The 24,638-nt window shown below is 46.9% G+C and overlaps 2 protein-coding genes across 3 annotated transcripts in view; both read left to right on the plus strand.

The window, feature by feature from the left end:
* Positions 1-24,638, plus strand: part of GRID2 (glutamate ionotropic receptor delta type subunit 2) — a 914,338-nt gene that overhangs the window by 719,924 nt on the left and 169,776 nt on the right. Inside the window, exons 15-17 of one of the 2 annotated variants that reach the window (XM_057417982.1) lie at positions 1,677-1,917; positions 3,521-3,916; positions 5,999-6,124. In XM_057417982.1, the coding sequence (XP_057273965.1) occupies positions 1,677-1,917; positions 3,521-3,529 (250 nt within the window). In that variant the 3' untranslated portion in view covers positions 3,530-3,916; positions 5,999-6,124. Of the gene's footprint in view, positions 1-1,676; positions 1,918-3,520; positions 3,917-5,998; positions 6,538-24,638 lie in introns of those variants that run through there. The other variant, XM_057417981.1, reaches the window with a different exon arrangement.
* ATOH1 (atonal bHLH transcription factor 1) lies at positions 23,075-24,073 on the plus strand. Its single transcript, XM_057417999.1, has one exon. The coding sequence runs from the start codon at positions 23,075-23,077 to the stop codon at positions 23,948-23,950; it is 876 nt and encodes a 291-aa protein (XP_057273982.1). The 3' UTR covers positions 23,951-24,073.

Here is a 24,638-nt window from a genome sequence, read left to right on the forward strand (position 1 = left end):
TGGCAGTCACTGGGTATGTAGGTGCAATGAGTGAGTTCTGCAGCAAAGAACCTTCCTATGAAAATTACTTACCAGCAGGTCACATACTCCTATTGAGCAAAATTATTTTAAGTTGTCACGGTTCTGCTCTCTCTCCAAAGCAGCAAGTAGGCAATCTGAGAAAGATCAGTAGAGAAGGTAGAATCATAGAATACTTTGGGTTGGAAGGGACCTTCTAGCCCAACCCCCTTGCAATATGCTGGGACCTCTTGAACTAGATCAGGTTGCTCAGAACTACACCCAGCCTGGCCTTGAATGTCTCCAGGGATGGAGACAGCCCTCAAAATACTGAGGAAGCTAGACTCGTGGTGGACTTCTCCCAGTTTTCCTGTGGAAAGAATGCCATGTCCTTTCCAAAATCTCTTTTGGAAAGAGAAATTTTGCAAAGAGATTTTTGGAAATCTCTTTTGAAAAGTGAGCCTCTCTTCTAGGTCTAGAAGGACCTGTTCCACTTGCAGGTGCCACCCTAATGCTTCTAGTGATCCTTCAATGGTTGGGGCACCTTTTCCTCTATAGGCTGCCGGAGCTAACAGCCACATTTGTAGTTTTGCAATATATTCTGCCACTACTGATTTGACCCAAGTTAATGCATTAACATGCCACCGTAGCAATTGTTTTGCAGTTTGTGTATTGTCTTTTTGAATCTTAAATAATTCAGCAGAAAGAATAGCTGCTCTACCGGATATGGGAAAATTTGCATCAACAGTGGAAACAGACTCTTGAATCTTTGAAAATAAGGATTTCCAATCTTCCTGAGGATCGTAACAGTCACTAAGGTTGGCATGAGGAGTTGCTTGAGAACCATCCAGTTGTCTAGCAGCAATAGAAAGCTGACTTATGGCAATGGTTGGACCCAAGAATCCTTTTATTAAATCCAGATAATGATCACACTTAAGAACATGAATATTTTGTCAATCATTGTTAAAGCATTAATACAATTTCAGCATGTTCGATGAGTTTTGATATTTCAGGAAAGAAATCATCAGGAAGTTTTTCAATGCTAGACAAAGATGTTATAATTACAGGATCCATATATAAACAAGAGACAATACAGAATATAGTGTCACAAGGCGCAGCATTTAGCAACATCAAATACAGATGTAAATATACCTTGGTTCTGAGCTCCCATGGAGGTCCACCACCTCTCTGGGTAGCCTGTGCCAGTGTTGTACGACCACTCCACCCTCATTGTCCTGTCATACATCTGAACTGTATTTTCCTTTTTTTTTTTAATTAAAATATCTCTTATGCAGTGATTAAAATCCAAAAAGCATATTGTTAAATATCTAATGCAGTCAAAAATCAATTGGCATAGTCTGTAGTGAAAACCAGTAAAGAAAATATGGTATATTAAGTAAGTAAAGCATTTTTATCAAAGGTCCTAAAAGAAGGAAAGAGAAACTTATTTGTGCTTTCCTGTATCTTGAGTGGAGCATAGATGCCCATTTGCTCCATTTTACAGGCCGCCCAATATTCAAGCTTTCTTTTCCAGCTAAATCAGTCTGTCTGGATTCATCAGCTGCTTGGATTTCCAAGACATAAGGAAAGGTTATGAGCCGCTGGATTACATCTTTGCACTCTCAAGTGCTACCTCCGCTGCCCCACTGTAACCCCTGACTCTGTGCTTTCTCCTCAAGGATTTTGGAGCTGCAGCAGAATGGCGACATGGACATACTGAAGCATAAATGGTGGCCGAAGAATAGTCAATGTGATCTTTACTCATCTGTGGATACCAAACAGAAAGGAGGTGCCCTGGACATAAAAAGTTTTGCAGGTGTTTTCTGCATCCTCGCTGCTGGGATTGTCCTATCCTGTTTCATTGCAATGTTGGAAACATGGTGGAATAAAAGGAAAGGCTCCCGGGTTCCATCAAAAGAGGTATTAGACCCTCCATTTCTCCTGGGGAGTTTTCATGCACCCTAAAGATTGCTGCCTTGACATTATAGTATTAGAGAGGGTGGGGAATCAAATTCAGAGATATTTCCTTAGCTTCCTGATTTTTTAAGGTAAATGTTGTTCCTCAAAATCTCTACCTATTCTAAGAAAAACTTGAATGAAAAAAAAACTGTATGTTGATGATGTATAAATATGCAACTATTCTGAGTAAAACGCAACTGTTACTTGCAGAATAGCACATTATTAATACATCATTGTTTCATTCATTATTCCCACTGGTGAAAGCTAACTCTCACCAGAAAGTTCAAAGGTTTCTTAGCTTCTCCTTGAAAAATATATCCCCTAAGCTCAGTGGCTGAGTCTTTCAAAATAGACTTGCAAAGTTTAGCCCTTTAATCAGCTTCTTAAATAAGCTTGTCCCCATTTCAGAAATGTTAACCTCTTGAGGCTTCCGTGAACTTCAGCTCTTGTTATTTCATCTGAAGTCCAGGGAAGCAAGAGCACATTAGATTTTCCACATTCAGGCCAAACTTATCTCTGAAATCTACTACAGACTTGTTTCAGGAAACCTTGGACAAAGGCCACGGGGAGATATGTTATTTTACACCAGAGATGAGTTTGCTTCTACACCTGCACGTGTAATGCTTTCCTTCCCGTGGCAATCTACTTGTCCCTTTACCAGCCATCTGAGCCTTACTGAAGTCTTACAACAAAGTTTTAGCTTCACAATTAAGTCTTTAGTTCTACAAAATACTAGGAAGATGTTGGAAAAAAGTTACGAAAAAGTACTTGGCAGCCATGCCCAAAGCTGAACCTAAAACTGAGCTTTAATATAGCACTAGCAATTACATCTTTTCTATCCATATAGCTTGTGGGGTATTGCTGTTAATTTGTGTGCAGTGGTCTCACCTTCTCTGCAGTTTCTCCATTGTGTTTATTCCTGCTTAACCTAATGCTGTGTAATCAGGCAGGATTAATTACACTACCTTATTAGACAGCATTGGCACTGCTGATGTTAGATGTTAGAATGTTTAAACTTTTCTTGCCTGTCTTAATTCCCAAGCTTTTTTTTTTTTTATTCAAGATCTGGACCAGACTATTATTAAAAGAAAAATTAAAAAACAGAAAGAAAAGAAAATTTCTAGTGTTTAAATTTGGTTTCTCAGGAATGAAAGTCATAAAGTTTCAACTGGTTAATTATTTTAAAAACTAAAATATACTTGATTGCTCTGTACCCAAACTTTCAGAACTTCTTCATATTTATCTGGTGCAAAACAAAAATGAGTAACAAAGGAAAAGAAAAAAAACAACATGGATATTGTACGTAAAATTTCCTGGTTTGATTTTCAAATGCAGAGAAATTCAGGTGTATACTTTCCACAAATGGTATAATTTGGCCTCCTTGATCTTTGTTAAATGGTCATTAGCTTAGCATTTAAAATTGCATCTCAACACTAAATTGAAAAGCTTGGCTCAAAACTGAGTTTAACGTGGATGTGTGTGCTGAATGTCCCCACTATCTAAGATGTGGGGGTCATTCAGCAAAGAAATACATCTTAACTAACTTTCTTAAAATTCATTTTAGCTTCCATGAAATCCATTGGCTCTTCCAGGCCACTAGTCCAGAATCGGGGGTCAGATTGGGCCAGTTTGTGGTCCGCAAGCCAACCCTTTTTCCTGGTGGCTGCCAACTTGTGCTCCAGAATGCAAGCATTTATACTGAAACAAATTGTCTTATGGTTGCGAAGATAACATTTCGGTCGCGTACCAGAAGTAACCCATTCAGTGATGTCTGCCTGAGTCTGCAGACAGCCTTAAACAGTAGCTCTGAGAGAAGTATCAACCGCCCCAGTAATCTCAATGGGATGTTGACTCTGAAGCCTGATGATAATTTAAATGTGAAAACTGCTGAATATTTCACTACTGATCAGACGAGAGAGAAGAGGAAAGATCATATTATGGAGATATGCACAATCTTACTGTGAGTGGGTCTCATTTTGGTGTATCAGTTGGGTGGAGATCGGGTTGTGGGCTAAGCATGGGAGAATATCACCGCTTATATATTTTCACTGGTCTGACCCTAGCCCCAAATGCATGTCTGTAAAAGAAAGATGAATATTTTGAGTAACTTATAGAGGCTCAGAAGTGATGAAAATCCAATCTTTTCATGATTGGCATTTTAAATTAGAAACTGTTTCTTTATTTTTCTCTTCCAAAATTAAAACCAAATAAAACAACAACAAGAAACCACAAAGATATTTATGAAATTTTTTAAAAAGGAAAAATATTTAGGACTGTACCTCAAAGACATAGTCATGACTTCCACGTGTTGGAGAGAGCCTCTGTATATTTCTTTATCTTCTGATGTGGCCTCAGTTCTCCTGCATTTGTATGCAGCTCCAAAGTTTTTAAGAGAGAGCGTTTGGTGAATGCGTTTGGTTTTGATGTCACCTGTGTAGTTGTTATGTGCATCCATGTCTATGTCCACATATGAATAAACTATAGACAGAAAGCTAAGTCCAAGAAATGAGCACTGCATTTTTTCCTTCCCATGAGGAGCTCAAACCAAAGCCTCCATGGTCAGTGATCATCCAGTCCCTGGAAGATCCCTGATGCCCCATTCCCTGCCCCTCTTCCCTTAGTTTGTCAGCCTGCCCTACTCTCAGAAGATAAAATCCCAGAGCAGAGCTGGCCTGTCAGTCTCCTTCCAGTCAGACTCTGTGTTTGGTGTGGTACCAGTGCAAATATTCAGTGATCCATATTGCTAAGTAGATGAACTCCTGCAGTTTGTTCTAGGTGTGGACTCTTTCAGAGTACTTGTCTTCATTCCTAAACAAAGGAGGGATCTCAAGCCCTTACATTATTCTAGGAGTTCTGCCATTGATTCAGGGAGCTCTGGATCAAGCCAGTCAGTGAATTGCAGTAATCAAGGCTGGAAGTCATCAGTGCACATCTATCGGCTGCCTAATTATCCTCTGTGAGGTCCTAGAGTGTGAGATATTTCTAGTGGCCTGGAAGAGCCAGTAGATTTCACAGAGATTAAGGTAAATTTTAAGGTTAGTTGAAATTGATTTTTGTTCTGAATTAGCTGCACTGACTAGACTGAGGGAATACCCCTGCTTGTGTACACTTAATGCCACTTTGAATTAAGCTTTGCAGTTCAGTGGAAATATGTATGTGCAGTGCAGGTGATTTACTATGTCACCCAGGACTTTCTCCTCTTTCTTAACTTCCACGCTTTTAAATTCTCAATTATAACAACCAAACCTGTTTAATTGAGTTCTCTGGGAGGAGAGATTTAAGAAGGAAAGGGGACAGAGGTAAGAGGAGGGGTGATAAAATAAATACCCCAGGTTGCCTTCTCACCCCCAAGAGCGTAATTCCATTAGAATCAATGGAATTGCTTCTTTATAGGTAAGGGGAGAATTAATCTCTCTGTTGGCACCTTAGTTAAAAATTGCCTGGTGTACTTCTTTCTGTGTGATGTCAATGAGTCAATATAGTGCTTGTTTTTTTGTCTGTAAGTTCAGCTTTTCTACACCACAATTTATATTATAAAGGCAAAAAGCAACATGAGATGTCTTTAGCCTTTCCATAAGCCCTGAGAGGATGGTAAAGACAGCAACCTCATCCCTCGGAGCCTCCCATGTTGACATCCAAATTTAGTCCTCATTGCCAAGTTGAAGAACTGGCATCATCCCTGACATTCGAGATCATGCTTTGCTTTCATGGCAGAAAGTTTACTGTTACTCAGCTGTTGCTAGTCCAGTCCAAGCTCTAGCTCCAAGCCTGGCTTTTCCTGACAGAAACCCAGCAGTAGCACATGGAGTCTTGTTGTTGGGATTCAGAGTTTGAAGGCAGCTGTGGTATAAGTTTGGCTTAGCCCACACAGCTTCAGGCAGTGGGGGTGTTTGCTGGTGACACTCAGAGATGCCATCAGCCAAGAGCCAGTTGTAGTTAATTGTGTGTTGTGCTTCCTGAGCATTTCTGATTGCACTGTGAAGCTTCAGCCCAGCACAAATGGCAATGGTGAGTGGTGCCTCTTGTTTTTCTTATTCCCCAGGATGACAAGGAGATCGACCTGGAGCACCTCCACAGGCGAGTGAACAGCCTCTGCACAGACGACGACAGTCCCCATAAACAGTTCTCCACCTCGTCGATTGACTTGACCCCGCTGGACATTGACACTTTACCCACACGTCAGGCACTGGAGCAAATCAGTGACTTCAGAAACACTCACATCACCACAACCACCTTCATACCAGAACAGATCCAGACTCTGAGCCGCACGCTGTCTGCTAAAGCCGCTTCGGGTTTCTCCTTCGGCAGCGTGCCCGAGCACCGAACTGGCCCTTTCAGGCACAGAGCACCCAACGGTGGCTTTTTCAGAAGCCCCATCAAAACAATGTCATCTATCCCTTACCAACCAACTCCTACTCTGGGGCTGAATATCGGTAGTGACCCAGACCGAGGCACCTCCATCTGAGCATCAGACCAAGTTTCTTCACCGTTTCTTTTTTAGGACTCCCTTTGCAAGGAGCAGCTGTAATATCATGGGACTAACATGGATGTAACCTTTTTTCTTTTCCTTTTTTTTTTTTTGTTTGTTTTGAGGTTTTTTTTCTTTAATTTGTTTGGGAGTTGTTTTCTGTTTGGGGTTTTGTTTTGGGAATTTTTTTAATTTTGTTTGAGAATGAGGATTATTAGTAACAACTCTTCCTCCTCCTCTTCTCTGCTTTCTCAGTCTGGTCTCCTCTATCTCCCCTTATTCTCTTTACTACTTGAACCACTTATTCTGTGGTTTATCGCCGCATTAGGTTTTGGTTACTTCACGCTTTTCATATACTTTAAATATAGGAAACATGGAGCAATTTGTGCATAGAAAAACCCTGAGGATTACTTTACAGAAGGGCATTCGCTCCTCCTCCCCCACCGCCTTTTCTTACTATAATTGCAATAACTGAAGTCCTTTCCATGTATTCTGCTGCATCCAGTCAGAGCTCCACTGCTGTGTGTCCTTTTAACTGTGGACCAAAGGCAAACCCTGCAGTTTAAAAAAATCAAAAAATTTTAAAAAAAGGAAAAAAAAAAAGAAAAAAAAATAAAACAAAACAAGTTAAAAGACCATTCAGACCCCATAATACCAGAATGCAATTTTGTAGGATTACAAAAAGCCATTACTATGCCAGTAAAGACTACAGTTAAATCTACTTTTGCACTGCAACAGTGCATATGACCTTTATGTGATTGTACAGTGTTAAAAGTTTTTCTTATGTACAGTAAACTGTATCATATGGCAGAAGCCTCTCTTATGTTAAATAAATTAGTATCTCATACATATATATATACATATATACACACAGGTATGTATATATATATACATGTATATATAGCTAAAAAATGGCAGCCGTTGCTATTGCGATTCATTTAATAAAGCTTTAGTAAAAATGTGTTGTATACAAGAAAGATGTACAGTGCAGGGGGTCTTTTCATTTAGAAAAGACAGGTTGCTTTAACGTTATTCTGACTTGCATCATTTGCCAACAAAGCATATTTTATACTTTTTTATTAGAACATCTGGGGCAATTTAACATTTGTACCTAGATGTAACTCCTTCGGTTAGGTTTTGCATTAGCTATTGAGCATTCTATAAGGCTAACCTTGATACTTTTACTTTTAATTAATTAGACAAGTGGAACTCTCTCTTAGGTATACCATGTTCATGAACAACTAATATAGCTCTAGAGAAGTTTAAACATAGATCAAAGGTTAATAAATTATTTTCCAGATCAGTACAGTTGATCAATACAATAATGATGTTAGTGGAGAGAAAAAAAGCCCTCAAGAAGTACGGATGTGGCCTTAATTATAATCACATATTGTTCTAAGGAAAAAAAAAAACATATGAACAGGCGCTCATTTTAACCCTTTGTATGTTAAGTTAGATGTAGAGGAGCTACGTATTTTTTACATTAGTGCCAACTGTATAGAACAAGAGAAAGAACAGCAGTGAGAGCAAAACCAGTGCCCACTTTGGCACCAGCTTTTTAAAGTAACACTGTTACCTGTTAGAAACGTAGGAAGAGCTTTCAATTTGTAATCCTTAAAACTAAAAATGCAGTTAAATAGAAAGCAAGCAGTTTATCCTGTGAGCTTTTTTTTTTTGTTTGGTTTGGTTTTTAATGCAACCATGCACTTATTTTAACCTAACTCATTCTTTGGCTAGAATTAATAGGAATCAGCCTATGTGATTTGCTTTAGGATAAATTAAAAGGTATATTCTTCAGATCTATTCTATTTTGATGCTAATTCTGTTCTGGGGGAGCATCTTGTACTGTCACTGTTTTTTGTACTAAATCTTCAAATATTGTCTACTGTGTAAGGCAGAACAAATTCTTATCATGCAAAAGGCCATTTTGTTTCCAGGGTAGCAAGTGTCTAAAAGCATGCACAACTTGCTTCCCCCTTGTAACATTCATGAACTCATCCACATTTCTGAGTAAAATAATAATAATAAAAAAGTAAAAAAAAAAAAAAGATAATTTCTTTCCAAGAAGCTACGTAGGGACATACCAGATGTTGCAGTGATTTTAGCTATTAAAAAAACAAACTGTTAACCATGTACTATATTTAAAATAGGCCTATTTTGATGTGTTGCCTATTATACAGATACACAAAACACTTTTTGGAGGCCTCAGTTACAAGTGGCAGAGCTTTCTGTGTATAATTTGTCTAAATAATTTGTCTAATAAAATTGTTTTATAAACTTGTGTTTCCTCCTGTTTAATCCTGAGTGCTCTGGGATTTTCAGTGCACAGCAAGGTGTCCACTTGTGGATGTTTTTGCCACACCATTACTGAAAGGGATTTAGCCCAGGGAGATGGGATGAGCTTGCCAGGCTGCCATGTCACTGTCAGCTCAGTGTACAGCATCCATGTAACTCACCAAGCTTTGCCATGTTTATCAGCATCAGGCTTAGAGTTCAGAAAATGTATATGGACAGCATTTGGGAGAATGATTTTAGAGTTCATTGGCACTGACATGTACACAACATGATCTGTAGAAATACTGCATCCCACCTCCAATTTTTTTAGTGTTATCTGCAAATTTTGTTGGAACATGGTTATTATTTTCATAGAATCACATTCTGCCATCTGTATTTGCACAGAAGCTAGTTTGCTCTGATACTGGACCTATGCTGTCTTTAAATTTGACAAAAGTTTTAGTGTGAGAGAATTTAGCCCGTATTTCATTACGGCCTTCTCAATCCTTACATTTCATTAACATAGAATCATAGAATAGTTAGGGTTGGAAAGGACCTTAAGATCATCTAGTTCCAACCCCCCTGCCATGGGCAGAGACACCTCACACTAAACCATGTCACCCAAGGCTCTGTCCAACCTGGCCTTGAACACCACCAGGGATGGAGCATTCACAACGTCCCTGGGCAACCCATTCCAGTGCCTCACCACCCTTACAGTAAAGAACTTCTTCCTTATACCAAATCTAAACTTCCCCTGTTTAAGTTTTAACCCGCTACCCCTTTTCTTATCACTACAGCCCCTAATGAAGAGTCCCTCTCCAGCATCCTTACAGGCTCCCTTCAAATACTGGAAAGCTGCCATGTGGTCTCCACGCAGCTTCTCTTCTCCAGGCTGAACAGCCCCAACTTCCTCAGCCTATCTTCATACAGGAGGTGCTCCAGTCCCCTGATCATCCTCGTGGCCCTTCTCTGGACTTGTTCCAACAGTTCCATGTCCTTTTTATGTTGAGGACACCAGAACTGCACACAATACTCCAAGTGAGGTCTCACAAGAACAGAGTAGAGGGGCAGGATCACCTCCTTTGACCTGCTGGTCACACTCCTTTTGATGCAGCCCAGGATATGGTTGGCTTTCTGGGCTGTGAGAGCACACTGAAGCCGGCTCATGTTCATTTTCTCATCAACCAACACCCCCAAGTCCTTCTCTACAGGACTGCTCTGAATCTCTCCTCTGCCCAACCTGTAGCTGTGCCTGGGATTGCTCCGACCCGTGTTAAACTTAATGGCCTAGTCATTAGTAAGCCTCCAGTATCATCAGCCATGATGATTTAACTTGCAGCATCCAGAGTTTGTCTTTAACAGACAAACTTAAAGACAAATAGTTTATCTTTCGTTTTGGCTCTTTACCTTTGGTATATTTCATTCACAATGACATCTTACAGTTTTCTGTCAAGCTTAGCAGGCATTCAGGGGATTTCATTTTATAGTTTCAGAAATACATTGGAAGGAGTCCTCAGCTCATTGCTATGTTAAAAAAAAATTATATCTGAATCCAGATAACTTAAAAATCTTAAAGGAAGTTAGATTATTGAAAGTGACTTGAGGTTAAACTTTAAAGTTTCCTAGTGCAGTAATGCCAGTAGGCTTGTATGTCAGTGGGTACTAAGTGCCTAGCAACAGGGTGCTAGAAGCTTTTATAATCAGGCTACTTTTATTATTTCATAACATTTCAGCCAAGAGACAAGCTCTGCTTATTTTCTGAGGCAGAGCTGTGGCAAACTGAGGCACTGACCCTACAAGCCCTTATGCACATTACAGGGGATCTAGTAGGGGTTCCCTTCGTCACAGAGATGTTTGCATAATCAGGGTCCTAGTTTTAGGCTACCCCTGATCTGTAAAGTAGTCATGACCTCTTGGGAAGAGCTGTCTTGCTAGCATCAGATGTCATTCATCAGATGTCTGGCATTGTCCCTGTCACTTACTCACAGACACACCTCTCTAAACCTACAAGGTTTTACATGTACTATGTATTTTCTCTCTATAACAGAGTACATAAAGGTGAAACCTATGTGGTGCTTCCCTTTCTTTAAATAAAAATCCAGTGAAGTAATGGTGTTAAAGACCGTCAAGTATGTCTACTGCTGTAGCTCCACTGGAAATACAAGCCAGCTGTATGTAAACATGAGTTATTTGCCTGGCAGTTCCAGTCATACATTTTGATGCACCAGCTACAAACAGAAAGCAAGCAGTGGAAGAAAACTTACTTATCCCATTCCAAAGAATCACTTATTAAGCTGTTTCTGTTGACCAACAGTGAAATACCTGGAGACAATAAATAGTCCTGCTGCCCCAATCAAGTGAATTACTGTAGCTGTGATTGTAGCTGTCACTGACTCATCAGTTGCAGCATAGCCAGAGCCAGTCTCTTGGGTTTCCCTCCTGTCCTCCCAAAACTACACGCTAGTATTGTTCCCCTAAATAGATCACATTTTTAGGGATCTATTTTTATCCCTCATGTAGGATGCTATGAAGTGATGAGAACGTGAAGCTGGCCTTTCTGTGAACACTCATTGTAGTAGGGTCAATAGGGCATACTCAAGGTTAATACCCCTTTTAAGTTTAATTTCTCAAATCTGCACAAATGTGATGACATGAAAAGTAAACCAGCTTGCTGGGTGTAGGTAATAAAAAAAATAAACAAAATAGAGTCTCTGAAACAACAAAGGCATCAATAGCCTACACAGCCCTGCTTTACCAATTTAAATCTCAGTCCCAATACCCATGTTTCCTCTTCACTGCACAGCTGTTTTGGAATAAATCAACTATCTGCTCCTCAGTATGGGTCACAGACAAAGTTTTTGATAAACACTAGGACATGAACACACACTCGTGTGTCACGTCAAGACCAGTGGGCAACTGCAAATGCACCATCACAACATATCAGCTTGTCATGTCTCACTGCAGGCATGAGGTCAGAAATAGAATCCACCAAAGGATGGTCAGCGCAGGCAAAGTGATTCACAGGCTAATGAATTCCTAACCAAAAAACTGTACCAATACCCCATATTACAGGAGCCATGAGTTTCATTTAAAAAAAAAAATTACCTTTCAAGAGGTATAATTATAAATTTTCTATCTTTCAAGACTTACAAAATCTGCCCCCCCCCCCATTCCGTTCCTCACAGTGGCATGACACTTTGTGTGTACTACAGTATTTATTTCTGTAAAATTCGTCAGAAAGTAGGAAAGTATTACAGCTGGAAAACTGAACGGTCAAGTCATTAACTACTGTGCTCCAGGTCACGCAGGAAATTTGAAACAGAAACAAGAATTCAGCATAACAGAACCAGTTCGCTGCTCTGTGGAGAAGAATAAATCTTTCTGCCCTGAATGCTCAAGACAAAGACTTTGAAGATAGTGGGGCAAGAGAGGCAAGCAGAGAGCCAAGAGAGGGTTGCACTGCCCAATGGGTTGGCAGTGGGAAGAGGCAAGGGTTGTCCTGTTCACAGGCCAGAGATACACTTTCAACACTGCTCCATCTGCCCCAGCAGTCATTTCAGATCAGCCTTGGCCCCTTAAAAACTGCAGCAGGGGCTGTTACATACCTACCTGAGGCTCATAAGCAGGTCTACAGAGATGGGAATGTAGATGACACATTTCTCCCTAGCCCCTCCAGAAGTGGTGTGTGAGCCCAGCAGCAGTTGGAGAGTGCCATGTATCAGGGCAGGAGGCCTTTGCATGCCTGGTTAGCCTCCCACAACAGTGAGCTTTTCCCAGAGGTGCTGGCAGTGCTGCCCAAAGCAGGGCACATGTGAACAGGCACAGTGGCCATATGAGCCCCAGTACAAATTCCAGGGATCCATAACTACCATACCAGTAGGAAATGAAAGCTACCTGCAACCGAGCAAGCACATGACACCCCCTCCCCACAACATGACAGCTCAGTGGTCCTGGAGATAATTCTACCAGCACTAGTAAGGCCATTTGTTTTGATGTTGCAAGTGGGTGATGCACCAACACTACATGGTATACAGGACTGCTGCAGAGCACTAAAGCAAACATTAACAACAAACAGCTTTATTTTCAAATCCAGCTATCAGCCATTAAAAGACTTCCCCTTCCCAAATCAAAATAAAGAGCTGAAGGCAAACCCATTAATTGACTTGGAGGGGGGCGGTGCACTTGCATGTCTGTAGGAGACAGTAATTTAGCTCCTCTAGTAACCACAGAGCTACAGGTGCTTCCGAGCATTGCCCTCCTGCTCCATGCCACAGCCAGTCCAGCCTCACAGGGTGTGCAAACTGGCTGCTCAGGTACAGCTGCTGCCCAGGAGTACCACACAGATTTCTTTTCACATTCCTGTATGTGGGCTGTATATTACAGCCCACCAGGTGAGTGCTCTGTAGCTGGGCTCCCCCAGTTCTGTTTCAGCTCCTTCCACTTCCACCTCCATTTGACCCTCAGCCCCGGAGTCAGTGGAGGTCATGGAGAGCAGGAAAAGAGAGGGAAGGGGTGCTTATTTTCAGGGCAAAGATGCTCCCACACTGATTTGGGGTTCACATCTGGTTGCCCACCAGGACAGCAGAGCTTTGCCTGCCTTTCCCCTCCCTGCAGGGGTGTGGCAGTACCACTGCTATAGGGGGGTGCAGTGTCCCAGTCTCACACACTGGTACATGACCGTCAATGGGACATCACTGGGAAATGTACCAAGCCAGGGAGGTTGAAAGCAGACCCTTCCTTCTCAGCAGTCCCTTCTAATTACTCAGGCTTTCTTGCTAGCTCTCTTGACTGTGTGTGGGGCACATCATCAGGTGTATCAAAGCCCTCTCTGCAAACATCCATGTGAACCAGCCTCTTACCATATCATAGAATGGTTTGGGTTGGAAGGGACCTTAATGACCATCTAGTTCCGACACCCCCCTGCCATGGGCAGGGACACCTTCCACTAGACCAGGTTGCTCAAAACCCTGGCCTTGAACACTGCCAGGGATGGAGTAGCCACAAATTCTCTGCATAGAAAATTGCCCCACCTTGAATCTTAACCTTGGTTGGCACTGAAAGAAAGGCTCAGAGGTGTCTTTTATTCCCCTTACTCAAATACAGAGGGACCCTCCTTTCGGCACCCAGAAGATGCTGTGGCAAGGGAGCCTGGTATGAAGGTGGTGTTATATGACTGCTAGACATTACAAAGCACAGCTGGGAAAAACAAACCAACCCTTTTCGTGGGCTGTTTGTGTTACATTTGACTTGCTCTGCCAGTCCAGATTGTGTCCCTGCCAAGTGCCAGGAAAGAAATAAAGAGCAGGGTGGGAGGTGGGCAGCTCTGTGAGTGCATTGTAGGCCTGCCACCGCTGGTAAGCTCGCCCCTCTCCCCCACTGGCCAGGGACATGCCTCTTCACACACACAATGGGGAGGTCTTGTTTGGTTTTGAATATTGCCTGCGTATGAATATTCACTGTGGACCACAGCAAGAGTAATCACAGCTGACCCATGTTGTTACTAATTAATTCTTTTGCTTACACACAGGGGAACAGGAGGAAGAAAGCAAATACTGTGAACAAAGCTAATAATGCGGTTACTTGCTACTCCTGCTATCTGACACGTTTTTAAGGCACAGTCTCTGCGGAATGACAGTGAACACAGGGAGAAATTGATGTAGTGTAACAGAAAAGCATGTTTCTTTATGAAATACTGCTCAGGCAACACTGGAATGGTTTGTCTTGCTCTAACTTTTACAGGCCTTTCTGAGTAATCTCTGCTGTTGCTTGAACCGGTTTTACATCTCTGCAGGTGTCGGAGATCACAGGTGAAGTTTTGTTCTCTTCCCCTGCTCTGACAAAACAGAATCTCCTGAAACACTTTATATGATAGAAAATAATCCTATTAGACTCTCTACACAGTACAGAAGGGGTAGCTGATGTGGGGCACAGGGAGGTTTGTTTTTCCTGCATCAAGATGGAAGATAGGTAGATGTAGAGCTGATATACCTGGAAATCTGATGTTTGAAAGACATATTTACTGTCTCCAATAAATACCACTGTTATCTTCAGTTTTAAAGGCTTGTTGTATCATCTGGCAAATGTAGGCCTATTCATGTGCATATTAGGCCTGTTATATATTATATGAGTTCTTTGAAAGAGAAAACTTATTCCCATAAATATTTCTTCCATAAATATTGACACATGCAAAAAGCTCTCCTTCTCAAACTTACAGCCAGTGGGCTGTTCCCATGACATATAGTGATCTGCTGGCGTAATAATAAAATTAACCTGGCCATATAATGAACCAGCAGGTGCAGTGGTTTTGCACAGGTCTCCATTCAGTGCCCCACAGTCCTTCTTCCTGAGTGAATGGTGGCCAAAAAAAGGGGAAAAGCTGGGAAAACCCCTGCTGGTGGCCCTGGTGACTCAGCTGCTGTAGTCAGAATCCCCCAGTACAGCAAACTTCTGTCTACACCTAGCTGGGTTTTCCCCTGATGGAGAGTTTCGGCTTTATTCTGGTTAATTCAGTGGTGTTTGGTTCAGTGCTTTTTTTAATGTCAAACAGACATGGAAGAACCAAATTTGCCCTTGTCTCTTAGCCTGGCTTGAATTTACCGCTTGCTCTGTGCCTCACACATCTGCTGTCTCGGCTGACCACCGCTCTTACTCGCTGGTAGCTTCACCTGGCTCCTGACCGGTGCTGACGGCCTCGCACAGGTGAGCTGCACTCGCCGTAGGGAGGGAAGGGAAACGGAGGGAGGAAGCCGGGGGTCAGCCGGCGGGGCCCGGCAGCCATCGTTAACCCTCAGCTGCGCGGGGGCAGCAGAGAGGTTGATTTTGGCGGGGGGAGCGGCGGGCCTGCTCTGCCCGCTGCCGCCCGGATGGTGGCGCTGCGGCACCGCCTCAGGCTCCCGCGCGGTCGCTCCGGCGCTCGAGTCCAGCTCAGGGGGACTGGGGCTCCTTGTCCCGTCGGCTTCTCGGCTGTCCCCCGCCAGGAACTCCCCATCTGCCCTCAGGGTGCGGCCGTCGAGGGGAGCCGCTGAAGGGGAGAGGCATTGAGGGTGCAGCCGTTGTTGCGGGGTCGATGCATTCAGGCGGTTCGCGTGGAGCCGTGCGCGGCCACGGTGGTCCCGTGGCGGCCGGGGGAGCCCCATTTCCCGGGAGACGGGTCGGGCCGCGCCGCTATGCCGCCGGGATAATGGCGGGGGCCAGCGCCGTGTCACCTCTTGTGTGCACTTTCCAAAGAGGAGCCCGGGCGTGGCGAATGGGACACAGACCGCCATTGTGCCGGCGACACTTTAATCGCCCACACCTACAATATTCAACCTGTTGCCGGCAGAGGGGCAGCCCCGGGGCGCACACCCCACCCGAGGGGCTCGGGGAAAGGGGGAGAACGGGGACGGGCCGGTGGGCTTCACCACTGTCTCACCAGGGCAGGGGGCTGGGGGGGGCATCTGATGGTGCACGGCCTGGGCACTGCAAACCTCCAGGCCCATTGAAGCGGGTGCCCTGACCAAGGCAGACCTGTCTTGCTGTGAAAGAGATTCATGTTTGTCCATGCCGCAGCCTGCAGCAGGCATGGAGGAACCACCGGAGACACCAGGATCTTGTTTAGCAAAGCAGCTCTTGCTGGATGTTGCTTGCATGCTGCCTTCGAGGCAAGACGTGGTCTCCTCATGCTCTCACTGGGATGCAAATGCACACAGGTCTGCCTCAAAACTAATGTGTAGTGGCATGGATGCAGCAGCTGTGCTGAAGCAAGAGGTGGGGTTTTGTGCTCGTAAATGAGGGAGGTGGGATGGTGACTGCTTCTGCCATTCCTCCTGCCAAAGCCGAGTGCTTGGGTGCTGAAACGGAACACTTGTGCAACCCACACAAGGGATGTCACATGCACTGTGAGAGCTGTACAGTCAGGTTAGTGAAAACGGGGGTTCCTGGCCTCCGCAGGCCCTCAGCTGTCTCTAATCTCGCTTCCTGCCTTAGCGTATCTCTTGCACACTGAAGGAGAACATTAGGCTTCACCCTGTGGAAATTCCTAAAACTTTCATGGAGCTCAAGACAATCTGCTTGCACAGTAAATAGAAATGCTTAGTCTATAGCAAGTCTCTCTCCAGATCCGGAGCAATCACATCCTGCAGCTTGGGGGTATGCCAGAGGTACAGATCGTGCCACAGGCAGGGTTTAGCAAGTCTGCTGCTGCAGAGGACTGCTTCCAAAGAGTTACAGCACTGCAACTGAGCACCCGTTGCCTCTGAACACAGCCAAAGAGGACACCTGTAGCAGGCACTACAAAGAAAACAAAGGAGAAAAGGAATTACTCTGGTTCTACTTTCTTAACAAGTTTTCAAAATTTCTTAAAACATCCTAATTTACAAGGTAGCAGGCCAGATGAAGATGTCCTCAGAGGGGTTTGCTTTTCACAGCCTTTCACAGGCACAGTTCCTGAAAGTTCAATTGGTTCTGTGTTGTGCTGGAAATTGAGTGTTCCTAGAAGTCCTTGTGCTCTTTACCGTCAGGGATTAAATAGAAGGATTTCCTGTGCATGGCAAGGTAGTATATTTTTTCTTGGCTGACAAGCGTTTCTTTCGTGGGGAAGTACTGTCCGCTCTGGGGATTGGATGGCAGGTGCAGATCAGCACCAGGCTGGGTCCATTCACTTGTGTTTCTCCCCTTAGGACCACTGCTCTCTGCATTGTTTTGGCTTCTGCAACTGTAAATATTTACTCTTTGCACTGTAGAGGCCACCCCTCCTCAGGAGACCAGCAAAGGTTCAAATTCCAGGCTGGCATTTCCACTACTAAGAAACCTTCAGGGCTGCCTGATTGCCAAGAGATTCGTAGGTTATGGATGTAAGAACACAATGTTAAACGCCCAGTACAATTGAAGCACCCCCCATACTCCCAGGTTACTGCTCTAGTAGTGCTGTTGTTGAGAGTCAATGCAGACAGTTTAAAATGTCAGATTTTTTCCTGTTTTCCTCTTGCTTACTTGTCAGCTGTTGTTTTTTTTCCCACTTGTCCACTGAAATATGTTACTACTGTGCCACAAAGAGTTTGCAACCTAATCTTTTAGTTTATACTTTTTGACTAGAAAAGACAAAATCTAGTACCAGCTATTCTACATGCTTAGAAATCTGGAGTACTTACACCCCCTGAGATCTTGAGCAAGAGACATTGGGAACAAGTGGAGGTGACCATATATGATTTGAAGGGAATGTATTGTCTTAGTGGATGGATGGATGGATGGATGGATGGATGGATGGATGATCAATTCTCCGATGTTAAACCAGATGAAGTGTTGTTCTTGTGCTGTAAAACTGTTGATGGCACTGGTCATTTTCTTGGTTAAGTGATTTGTATCAGTAAAATGTATTAAGCAACAGCCTAATGAAAGCATGCTGGTCAACTCTTGGTTTTAAAGCACCTTTTAAGGAGGGACAGTTAGTAGTGTTCTGTTGTTGCTCATTTAAAGAGTTGCTCATTTAACATCGCTATTAGGAGACAATAGTGGCTGGTGGATACAGAAGGTATAAAGCCTCTGACACAGGTCCCTTGGGTCTGATACCAGTGTTTCCATTGCATTAAAGTAGTTCTGAACTGCAAGCAAAAGCTTCCAATTCTGTGCAGGGTATAATTATTTTTAAGTCATTAACTAGTTCTTCTTTTTCCAAGAGCTTTGTTCTGGGGTATACTTGGTAATGCAGATCCTAAAAGCTGCCTGCCTAAGCTGTTTCCAGCTCTTGTGGTTACAGTTTCTGTCAGAAGCAGTAGCCAAGCAAATGCAAACCTCTGTGCCCCTGCGATCAGAGCTCCCAAGTTCAGTACAGGACAAAACTGTTTGCTGCCTGCCAAAGCATGCTCTGTGATTGCCTGGGACCAGGGCAGTGCTTACCAGACCATGGTGACAGCCCAGCAAACCCCTGCGTGGTGGTTTTGGTGGTTTGCATTTGGTTTTCTGGAGGCCTGTTGTTGCAAGTGTCCTGCAGCTGAGTAGTGTCTCAGCTTGCCAGAGCTCTGTGGGACTGAGGTATTTGGCAATTTTAGTAGAAACTCCTTTCCAAGCTGAGTGGAAAAACAAGAAAGTGCTTAAAATAAAGTGACTAAATGATATTGTTATTAGTGATGCTTCCTTGAATATGAAGGGTCTTATTTTTCCATTATGAGCATAAATTCAATTCTCAGAAACAGTTTCAGCCATTTAAATAAAAGGACAAAGTGTATGTAGGTATAAATTCCATAGATAAGATTTCCAAATATATTACAAAGCTGAATTAATTATGCCTTACAATGACCCCAGGAGGTGGGCAAGTATTGTTACAGCAGTGCTTTGCCTTTCTCTTGGAGGCAGTGGGAGTACTTGTGCTAGAATTAACTGTACAGAGCAGAAAGTGTCTGCTGGTTAGCCTCAGTGTGCAGGTCTGTGTTGGGTCTTCATGCGGCTAACCATCACCAGGAAATGGGAGTTGGTTGTATAGACCCTCAAAAAGTTGAAGTGAGTGACGTTGAGTAGTTGGAATGATGTGCGAGGAACATTGCTCTGCAGAAATGGGGGCACATCTGCTTCAGCAGCATGGTGGTCCTAGTTATTCATGGGTGGAAAGGGGGCAGGTTTCACTAATGCTCGAGTCCATTGTGATGTTCCAAGTACCTGGGCTTTTGCATTCCTTGTGGTTGGCACTTCTCACGTGTATTTAGAACATACTTGACAGTAAAGCATCAGGCACTGAGCACAGAAGGAGTCTTAAGAAAGACTTGCTGCTGGACCCTCCTCTGCTTTAACCTCACCTGCTCTAAATAATGTAAATATGAATACTTTATTTGGGTGAATATTCTGATGGTGCGGTTGATGACACTGAAAACTATTAGGCTGTGCATGGGTCTGTATGTGCCTCTGATAGCTCACTGTTGTAGCTTTTAGATGGGGTGATGGGGTTTGTCATCCAGGGTGCAGGTCAGTTATGAGGTAGGCAGGAATGGACCTCCCCTCCTCTTGCTGGAGGCCTGGGCAGGTGGCAGTTGAGATTCAGTGAGGATTACCTGACCTCGGTGAGTGACACAAGTTTGTCTCTACTTGTGCATTTAACTGCCTGAAGACCAGATCAAAGGCCAGGGGAGGCAAGGAGCGGGTTCCCCCTGCTTTTCAAAATGAAGGGAGGAAATGAGAGAACAAGTGGAGAAAGTGGAGCAAGGGAAGAGGGAGAATAAAACACTTCCTAAGGGGTAATGGTGCCGGCAGAGCAGCCTGCTGATCTCTAAATGGGATTGAATGAGCAATTAGATTGTTGAGCACAATTAAGCTGAGGGCTGACCCGTGTGCTTTGTGTGCTTTGCAAATGTCTCTGGCCATAATGATAGAGGAGGCTTTTTGCAGGTCTATTCTCCCCCCACACCTTTTGTAACCCATCTTTCTGTAACACTAATATGTGCCTGACCCCGAGCTGTTGCCTCAGCCCTTAACCAGACTAAGGGGGGAGCAGGGGAAAATCTGCATAAAGATACGGGGATAAGTTCAGTTTGTTTTCCTCTGAAAGCTTTGACACTTTCTTAGAGAAAGCAGATTCATTTTCAAGGCTTTCTACATTCCTGCTATTGTACAGTAAGTGTTTCAGACCGGTGTGCTTGTGTTTCCGACTCCCGTGAAGTTCCCTTTGCGGCAGGGCGTGCCTCGAACCGCTTCAAAAGAACCAACTTCTACAAAAGAAAAAAAGAAACTCAAGTAGGCTTGAACATACAAAGAGAGGGAGAAAGGGAAGAGAAAAGGGCCGGGCAGTGCTGAATACAAAATGAGTTCAGCCAGCCCCAGGAGTTCTTCATCACTTACATTTATCTTATTCTGGGAGAGCAGAGCTAAACCCAGCACTAACATAAAACTACCCCTTGCCTTTGACTCAGAGTTCGTGTGCACATATGGGTGTACACAGGGCAAGGGGGGTCAATGAAATACATTTTTCCCCCTCTGAGTAGTGATGTTGGTGGGGAAAATGTTTTTCTGTGCATGCCTTTTCAAAGGCAAACTATCAAGCGAGTCTTGGATGCCTCCAGTTTCAAAGCATGTGCTCACAGAACACACACTTGGAAAATAAGCAGCCAGTAGTGTTTCTCAACTGGGCTGAGGAGCATGCCAGGGTATAGGCTGAGCTTCCCCTGTGCTCCATAAAATCACTACGTTCCTGTTAAGGGAAGCCTCCAGCACCTGCTGTGAGTGGATCTACCCAGAGATCAGGGCGCCTCCTGGGCACCAGTTGCCCCACATCCACAGGGGATGCTAATGGGATGCCGCTCTCCTCCTCCCTGCCCGGGGTTTTGGCCAGGTAGCCCTGAAAAGCAGGTGGCTTGTAGGCTGGAGGACTGGGTCTGTGTCAGCCTCATAATCAGGAGCAAGGCATTCGAGGCTTCAGCACCGCTGTCCCTATGCCTCAAGCTCACTAAGCTTCTGAGAGTGCGTGGCAGCAGCTGCTACTTGGCAAAGCTCCCACTCAGCTCCAAGCATTGTCCCGTGGTCCTTGCATCGAGTGGGTCAAAGCTGCAGTGCCCAGCACTGGGAAGAGGGATGAGGCAAGTACAGCAGACTCCTCACAAAGCAAGCCTGGATCACCAGGACCCAGTCAGGGAATGTGCAGTGCCTGGGGACAGAAAGACAAGTCGAAGGGTTAGGTATTTAGCTAGCAAACAGAACCGTTCAGCACGGTGGAAAGAGGATTTCTTATTTTATTTAAATTATCAAAGCATCTCTGTGTGTGCAGTAATAGGAGCTTATAAAAGCTGCTGCTGGATATGAACAGACGGCCTGCCAATGTCACAGATAATATACGGAAACAAGGCATAAACTCCTGCTGCTGCTTATCTTTCTTGCTAAGTAAACGTTTTCATTTTGATCAGAATTTGACAACTTTTTTTTTGCGGTGGGGGGGTCCAGCAGCATAATTGCAAGCAGAAAAGAACAGCGAAGGCTAGCTTCGGTTTCCCTTCATAGAAAGCGGACCCCGAGCACCCGGTCGAACACATCCAGCTGTTGGTGGAAGGTGGGTCCCAGCCTCGGAGGCGCTCAGAGCGGCTCAGCCAGCTCCGCACACTCACGAGGTTGCTCATTTTATGTCACGGCCGCACGGCTCTGAGCTGCTGCGCTCCCTCCTCGGCTTGCCAGTTACTCACGTTTGAAAAAACGTATCTACCTCATACTGTGCCCATCACTTTGTTCTCAATATGCCTATTCACACGGTAAATCTCCGCTCTTCCCCGAGAGCGGGCGGCGGCGGGGAGGCTGCGCGGAAGAGGAGTTAAGATGCGTACACGGAGTTGCTTCCCTCTCCGCCACCTTTGGGGAGCCATTGTCGGCCGAACAAAAGGACTTGCTTGCGGGGAGACCGGGACCCCCCGAAACCGGGGCAGCTCCCGGTGCGGTGCAAATGTGTTGTCCCGGCTGCGGATCCCGGCTGCTCGTCTGTCCCCGGTGAACCGCTTACTCTGACCGAGGGTGCACACGTGATCGCGCCGTACATAACCCCCCGCGAAGCGGCGCAGCGTGCCGCCCGGGGGACGGGCTGCCTGGGCACCCCGCGGCAGCGGCCCGGACAGCGCTGCGCTCCACCAACTCGGGAAAAGCCGCGGCTGCCGGGGCGAGTCGGGACACCCGGACGCGCCCGGAGGGAGGGCATTCACCGGAGCCCTCGGGCGGGGAGGGACGCTGGTGCCCATCTTGCCCGGCGCGACGGAGCGTCCTCGGCGGTGGCAGTGCGGGGAGGACGCGCTGCCACCAGCACCGGTTCCCGGTGCCCGGTGCGGGACGCATCGCTGCCAGTGCGCTTCGGGACACGCACACACGCACACACGCACACACACACACACACACACGCACACACATACACACACACACATACACACACACACATACACGCACACACATGCACGCACGCACGCGCGCACACACACCCCCTTCCCCGAGCGCTGTTGCGTGCGGGGCGTCCGCCAGGCTCGCGCCTGCCCGGGCGGGGCGAGACCGCGCGTGCCGCCGGCCGAGGCTCACCCCCGTCGCCATGCCCACACCCCCCCTCCGTCCCCAACCTCCGCTCTCCCGCCCCGCGCGCCATTGGCTCACCGCACGCGCCGGCCCCCGCGCGCGCGCCATTGGCCGCGCCGACACGCGACCGGCGCGAGTGGAGGGCGGGCTGCGGGAGGGGTGGGGCGCGAGGGAGGAGAAAGAGGGGGGTGAGGGGGGAAAGCGGGGGGGGGACCCCGGCGCGTGCCGCTCCTTAAAGGGGGGCGCGGCGCCCGGCCGACACCGGAGACGTCGGGGCGCCACGCGCGAGGCGGCCTGCCACGCCGCGAGCCGCCCCCGCTACACCCCACCCCCCCCCTTCCCGCCCCGCATGTGCGCGCGGCGCCCGCGCTGAGAGCCATGAGCCTGCCGCGGGGCGCGTGGGCCGAGGACGCGCGGGAGCGCGGGGCGCCAGAGCCGGCGTCGGAGCCCGGCGGGTGCGGGTTCGGCGCGGGCTGGCTGGGCGTGTGCTGCGCCGCGCGCCTGCCCGCCGCCTCGCCGCGCTACCTGATGCCCTCCGCCGAGGAGGAGGAGGAGGACGCGGCCGAGCTGGTGGGCGGCGCGGCGCGGAGCGGCGGGAGCAGCCCCGGCGTGGCGCGCGGGGCAGCGGCGGCAGTGGGTGGCGGGCGGCCGCGGGGCGGCGGCGGACCCGGTCTGCGGGCGCAGGTGAGCGGCGTGCAGAAGCAGCGGCGGCTGGCGGCCAACGCGCGGGAGCGGCGGCGGATGCACGGGCTGAACCACGCCTTCGACCAGCTGCGCAATGTCATCCCCTCCTTCAACAACGACAAGAAGCTCTCCAAGTACGAGACGCTGCAGATGGCGCAGATCTACATCAGCGCCCTAGCCGAGCTGCTGCACAGCCCCGCAGGCACCCCTGACACCCCCGGCAAACCCGAGCACCGCGGGGCTCCCTTCGAGCCGCCCTGCGCTGCCGGGGCCGGGCCGCCGCCGGCACAGCCGCCGGGGCCCCCCAGAGCCTCGCCTCCCGGTCACGGCAGGACTCGCTTTCCCCCTCCGCCGTCAGCGGGTGGGTACTCGGTGCAGCTCGACCCGCTGCACTTTCCCTCCTTTAGCGAGGGCGCCCTGCTGGGACAGAGAGCCCCTTCCCCCGCCCTCCTCATGCCTCAACCCGGGCAGCCGCCGCAGGAGAGGAGCAAAACGTCGCCCCGGTCCCACAGGAGCGACGGGGAGTTCTCCCCCCGCTCCCACTACAGCGACTCGGACGAGGCCAGCTAGGGCAGGGGCGCCGACCCCAGCACCTCCCGGGCGCCCCTCTGGGCACGGACTCCGCCGCGCGGTGGAGCGGCCATCCAGGAGGCATCGGCTGCCTTCGGGCACTGTGAGATGCTCCCGGCTTGTCCGTCCAGGGAAGTGGCTGTTAGCGAGTGACTGTGCCCGCCCTGTCTGTCAGGGTTGGTTGATTTTCTCGTTTTGTTTTCCTTTCTCGTTTCAAGTTTTAGTTACCGCTTTTAAAGTTTCTTTTGCCTAGAAGTCGTTGCCGTTCCCTCCTGCCAACACGCCACCTTGCAGCGCGGAGCTTGGCTTGCACCGCCGGCGAGCAGGTGATGCTCAAGGAGAATTTAATCTGGCCCCTCTGCCGCTGCCCGGCGGACGGCGATGTCGCCGTCCCCCTCCCTTCAGGACAGCGGTCCTGCCCTGAGTCGTATCGCTGTGGAAGCATATGCACACACACACACAAATAACGCACCGTCGTGTCCTGAAAATAGCGGAGAAAAGATGGAAATTCCTTAGCGCACCACGTCGGGGTCTTTTGGGGGGAAACTCCGCGCAAGCACTTTATCAGCGGCTGGAGATGCGGTTTCAAGAGGACTGAATGACTGAATGCCAATCCGAGACCGATATTTAATTAAGCCACTTAATCCCAACCCTCTCTTAAAAACGAAAACAGTTTTGTCGTGTCAAA

The sequence above is a fragment of the Pezoporus wallicus genome, unplaced genomic scaffold, assembly GCF_028554395.1.
Source record: "Pezoporus wallicus isolate ANWC-B61680 ecotype Strahan unplaced genomic scaffold, APGP_CSIRO_Pwel_v1 contig_6999, whole genome shotgun sequence".
NCBI classification, from domain to species: domain Eukaryota; kingdom Metazoa; phylum Chordata; class Aves; order Psittaciformes; family Psittacidae; genus Pezoporus; species Pezoporus wallicus.